This window comes from Lissotriton helveticus, chromosome 8 (assembly GCF_964261635.1).
Source record: "Lissotriton helveticus chromosome 8, aLisHel1.1, whole genome shotgun sequence".
NCBI classification, from domain to species: Eukaryota; Metazoa; Chordata; class Amphibia; order Caudata; family Salamandridae; genus Lissotriton; species Lissotriton helveticus.
Window position 1 is genome coordinate 743294099 of NC_136069.1, and position 6000 is coordinate 743300098.

Below are 6000 nucleotides of genomic sequence, written 5' to 3' on the forward strand. Positions count from 1 at the left end.
GAGAGAGGGGACCCATGGGTACCCCCACGGGCTCCATTCAGAAGGCCCTGGATTAAGTGGGATCTCCTACAGGCCCCCAAAGTCAGGTTCCAACAGCCAAACAGTGTTGGAGCAACCGATTAGGAAAGGCTGTCCAAATCTGTCATTGTAATATGTCGGTCGGAAATGGTATCCGTAGACCTGTAGAATCTACTCTGAAGGACGCGGTTTCTCAGAATGCTGTTCCGAACCGAGTCGGATCTGAGGTGGGAAGTTCGAACGCTTTCCGACTATCGTAATCAGTCGCACAGAAGGTTTTCCAAATCCGTCGGAAAGACGGGTTCCAAATCGGATTCGGCCGACCCAAATGCCATTCGGAGCCTTTTTGACTAATATCGTAATAGGCTCCTTAGAGGGAACTCGATTAACCTCTTTTACAGTGAGATCTCACATCTGGGCTGAGTTAAATTTACCGTCATAAGTCAAGGACATTGGTGTCATTTTGCAGGAAGGTCTCAAGAAATTCAAAATGTGTAAGCCTCTACACATTTTGCACAAAGAGCTGTAGATTTTATAAACAGAAGAAACCTGGTTTCTGATAAAAAAAATATTACTCATAAATATATGCTCTTTTTTAATACTGAAGATTTGTCTGCAATAGACTATCAAAACGACACAGGAAAGTTGCTCTTTCCTGGATCTCAAGCCAGTGCCTTCCTCCAATTGACACTTTTCATTGCCAAACACTTTTTAGCTACGAATTTCTGCTTCACCGACCCAAAATTGTGGAACTGGTTTGGGATTCTGCTTCTGGGGATTCTGCTTCTGTGTGAAATCTTTGATGATGTTAGCTGTAGGACCCCACTGTGTAGGCCCCGCAAACTTGTATCAGCTTCTCCTGGTACTTTTATTCGCCTGGAGCTTTTTTCACATGGCCAAACCTTTTTGGAGTGCTCCTAATAGCCCTTGCTGAGTTGCAGAGCCATTGTCCGACATCAAGCGTGAGCAGATTGGCCTCTTCACATAAGAGCTACCCTTTCATTACTTAAGTTCTGCATCACACTGAAGACCTGGCTCTTCAACTAGACTCGGCCTGGACACAGCACATATAGATTCTGCTTATTAGCCCTAGAATATCCCCTGGCCCCAACTCTCTGAGTGTCTGAAAAGTTTCAACGCTCCCTCCATCATCTCCATGCATTTGTGATGCCAATGATAGCCACATTGTTTTTTCGCTACTTTTTACGTTTATGGGTATTGTATGTCCGATTCACTTATAGCTTTGTTTGCTTTGTCTACTCTTGTTTTCCACATCTGACATGTTAAGCGCTCTGATACCACAAGGGTCTTGTTCGCGCTATATAAAACCTACAAATAAATAAACAGGTGCCAACCCTATCTTCAGGCAATTTAGGTGCACTTGCTCCTCGGCCTGTTTATTATTCCTGATTCCGCTCAAAAAGCACATTAGATGAGTTAGAAATGTTTTTAAACATTTGACCACCCTCTGAAAGATATCCAAGAATTTCAATACAAAGCCTATATAACAGTTCCTCATTTACTTTTATCGACGTACTTGAGGTGTATCATTGTGTCTGCACAAGTATTTTTGTAGCTTTTAATTGATATATGTATATACATTTATTTAACTATTGTTTAATAAACAGTAAAGTATTTTATTGCAGTTCTGTTTATTGATACATGTGCTCCTTAGAACCTAGCAGAGTTAAGCTTTGAATCTAGCATGTGCTCCTACTGTTGAGCTAGGGGTCCTGTGATTTGTCTCTGTTTGCAGAGTACTTGATCTTGATTTGGGCATTTTAGTGGCTTTGCAAATGCTCAAGTAAACTTACAGCCACTCACACGCCCTCCCCCACTAGCCAATTTCATGTAGGTTTTATCCTTGCTCAGAGTTCTCCATGTTGTTGGTGTCCTTTTCCCACTATGGTGTTATTGTTATCTAGTAGTCAAGTTTGAAATTTGGCATTTATATATACTTTTATATATTTTTCTTTACTAGGTGGCACTGTGTGGAAGATTCACTATATGACTCCAAGCTTCTCTCCAGAAGGCAGTGAAGCCTGTTATGCAACAGGCCTGTGCCATTGCTCTGGACAAAATGTGATCCTTCATGATCCCCCATTGCTATTTGACCTTTCCAGAGATCCGTCTGAGGAAAATCCATTGTTGCCTGATGCTATGTTTCTAAGTGTTATAGACTTAGCAGTGAGCCAACATAGGAGCACACTAACACCAGTTCCACAGCAGCTGCATGGTTTCAAGAATGTATGGAAACCATGGCTACAGCCATGCTGTGGGGTATTTCCTATGTGCTGGTGCGACAAAGAGGATCATAATTCAAACAACTAAATGAGCATTTGTAAATTTAATTTTTTTCAACTAAAACTGTGCACTTCATGGTGTGTCATAAACAATCAGTATTCATTGTATTTACTCAGGGACATTATCATGTTTGTGATTAAGTTTTCTATTTTTTCCCCCTCTTTGGCCCTTCCCACTCTGGCTCCATTTTTACAAACCATGAAATACGTTTCCGTTACTCTTCTTAACATAACTGCTTCCTCTCATTTCTCTCAATTATGTACATTCCATTATTCCATTATTTATCTTGCTATTTCAGACTCTCATGCCACCTTTAAAAATGCTTGTAATATTTAATGTACGTTTATCAAACTACTGAAATTATTTTGGCTTTGTCTCTCAAGCATTAATTTTTTTCTACATATCCGTTCATAGCCAGATCCACTCAAGCTAATTACTTTAATTGAGCTGTTAGTGTGTATGACCAGTCACATCGAGGCAATCCACGTTGTTTGCAAACGTAATTTCAGTATATTTGTTTTCCTTTTTGGGGATATTGTTCTATGCTCTATTGGCTTTTTACATCTGATTTAATCGAGTGCCTTAAATTCTTACCGAATTTATGAATTGGCAGAGGGTGGGGGAACATGCCTAACATCGTTCTACGTCTATTCAAGTTCCTGTTACAAGCTAAATATGAATATTATACATTAAAAAAAGTAAAACAGCTTGGATCATGGACACTGGTTTACAAAAAAAAGCCATTAGGAGCATCATGTGGCTTTTGATCCAGACCCCACCCCAGTAAATGATCCTGTTACTTTAGTCATTGATGAGGTTCAATAAAGTGTTTATGCTGCCTTTTTCCATAGTGGCCTTACAGAATGTGATACAACTGAAGAAAATAAACTGAAGAAAAAAGTGCAATATTTGCGTGATTAATAAAATGTCAAAAGAAAAGCTACTGAAGTACGTAATACCTCAACTTATACGTAATACCTCAACTTATACATGTACTAATGTGCTGACATGATATGGTATGAGTGCTTCAAGACATTTGATTATTGGTTGAGAGGGGCAGAAGCCCCACTGAGGGAACAACCACAATCCTTGTCAGGGTAAACCACAAAAGTCACTAAATTAACATGTGCTTAACTCCCTGGTAGCTTGACACAAAAGCAGTCAGACCTAACTTGTAGGCAATGTGTAAAGTATTTATGCAGCACACAAACAATAAGAGCCGGCTTTAACACTGGTGGCCCCCTATGCGACAAAGTCTGTTGGCGCTCCCCCAAAGACCACCTGTGCCACGGATTCCCTCACTAACACCCTTTAGCAGTGCCCCTCAAGTCTCCATAGCCACTTTCTCTCGGTTCATTTAGTTTTATAGCACCACTCATAGCAGTGTAAGTTGTCAAAGCACTTTACATCACACACAAATTGCACAGAAATAATCATATGTGTGTAAATCAGTGGATTGGAAATGTTACATCAGACAGGACTACAAGGTGTAGTGTAGGAGTAATATGTCATCGATACTGGTAGGCAATTTAGTTTAAGAATCCTTATTCTGGAGAAGCACAAATTCTGAATTTAAAATGTAACACCATTGTTGGGGGTTCTCTTTAATAATAAGATTTTTTTTCTATCCAAATGAACCCTTTTGGCAAGATTAGGATAATGAAAAACTCTGCAAAATACATATAGCTCCAACATATACCTTGCAGTTTACTTGCAGCTCTTTGATGACAGTTAATCGCTAGATGTTCTATAGTAGGATTTTGACTTCCAAACAACACATAACAAAAGGAGCTCTCTTACAGAAACAGTAACTCTGGCCTATTTACATTATATGCACTTTATCTTCATGGTACACATTCTTAGCAGCAGGCCTTTTAACCCTCCTCTCTATCTTTGGATGAGTCAAAACTACCACTAGACAAACCTCCTTCTCATTCTAGGCCAGACAATTAATCACCAGAGTGATCTTGACATTTTAATTTATGCCAGAAAATTGCCGGAAGCCAGGAACGCAGCATCAGCTGCTTTTTAAATGATAATAGACTTGCAAAAAGGTCCCCCAACCCCAAGTCAGCACCCGGTGTGGTGGCACTGATCGCACCACCCTAGAGTCAGCCCTGCAAACAATGATAAAGTGAGAACAATGTGAGAAAACTATTAAACCAATTTAGACAGAGTAAATTTTAATAAAGACTATTATACTAGAACCTGAAATATTCAGTATTAAGGTTTTTAGAAAATACGACGCCTAAAAGCACAAAGCCGCACTTTCAGTCATGCTAGACCAGTGGAGAGACACAAGTTCAGGCTGACCTCGGTGGAGCATGGGTCGGTTACAATGACCAGGTTAGCCTCATTGAAAATTTGTCTCCTAAATCCGGCATGAAGCATTCCATTCACGTTGTAGGAGGCTATGAGGAGCAGGCATAACGTCACAGGCTGTTGTTTCTGTGGCGCAAAGTTCAGATCTGGCATTGCCGTTCATCAGTGGTGTTCCCAGTTGATACGAACAGCAGGTCTTTGAATTGGTGGTTGTCACATGAGGCAGAGCTGTCGTAAGATCAGGCCCATGCACGGTCACAAAGAGCCGACACTTCATGATTTTCACCTGGTTCAAGCCTGGTGTCAGATTCCTTTCTGTGTGTAGGAGGCAAAAGCCCCCGAAGTGTAAGTGGGGCTTCGCACAGCCACCTCCTTAGTTATTGTGTTAGGATTGCCCATCTGTCCACACCTAAGCTCTCTTTGTGTTACTTTCTGTAAGTAATACACAAACCCCAACAGCAGAGCCATTCACAGGTATGTGTCCAGGACACTGGCAAAAGGCACAAATGGTTGAGACTGGAAAATGCCAATTTTCTTTATGCGGCATTTTGAAAATTGTATCTTAAAATCAGACTTCACCATTAAAGAGGTTTTTACATTACAATTATGTAAACAGCATATCTTTTTCTTCTTCTGATATAAAGTCAACACTTACTAAATTTATTACAGTAATGCAGTGTTAGTCAATGGAATAACTAGGCCTTACAATAGTGAAAGACTTTGAGTCGCTAACTGTCAGGACATGTAAAACTTAGAAACCTATGTCTCACTTTTAACATACAATGCCCCCTGCCATGTGAGCCTTTAGGGCCTATCTTAGGGGTGACTTAAAAGTATTACAAATTAAGGTTTAGGCCTGGCAAAAGGTTTATTTTGCCAGGCAGAAATGGCAGTTTAAAACTGCTCAACAGACTGCAATGGCAGGCCTGAGACATGTTTTAAAGGGCTACTTAGTGAGTGGCATAATGAGTGCTGCAGGCCCACTAGTAGCATTTAATTTAAAGGCCCTGGATAATGTAGGGCCATCTACTAGGGACTTACAAATACATTACATGAGCCAATTAGCTGTAAGCCAATTTTACCATGTTTGAAGGAGAGAGCACAATTACTTTAGCACTGGTTCGCAGTAGTAAGGTGCACAATGCAGACAAAAATGATTTCAGCAACAGAAGGTGAAAAGCGGAGGGTGACCTTGCAAAAAGGATCAAGTCCAACAGTTGCATTCAACATGATACAGCATGGTATGAGCCATCGAATAACCACATATACCCTCATATGTCCAACTGCTGTCCTAAATGCAAAGTCAGAACATGACATGCTGAAGGGTAACTCTCAAATTGCAATTCCTAACCATCA

The 6000-nt window shown here is 40.5% G+C and overlaps 1 protein-coding gene across 3 annotated transcripts in view; it reads left to right on the plus strand.

Moving 5' to 3' along the window:
* LOC144772896 (arylsulfatase D-like) overlaps positions 1-3261 on the plus strand; it is a 547027-nt gene extending 543766 nt beyond the window's left edge. For all 3 annotated transcript variants that reach the window (XM_078657568.1, XM_078657569.1, XM_078657570.1), the window contains one exon: positions 2000-3261. In XM_078657568.1, the coding sequence (XP_078513694.1) occupies positions 2000-2349 (350 nt within the window). In that variant the 3' untranslated portion in view covers positions 2350-3261. The remainder of the gene's footprint in view (positions 1-1999) is intronic.
* The last annotated feature ends 2739 nt before the right edge of the window (positions 3262-6000 follow it).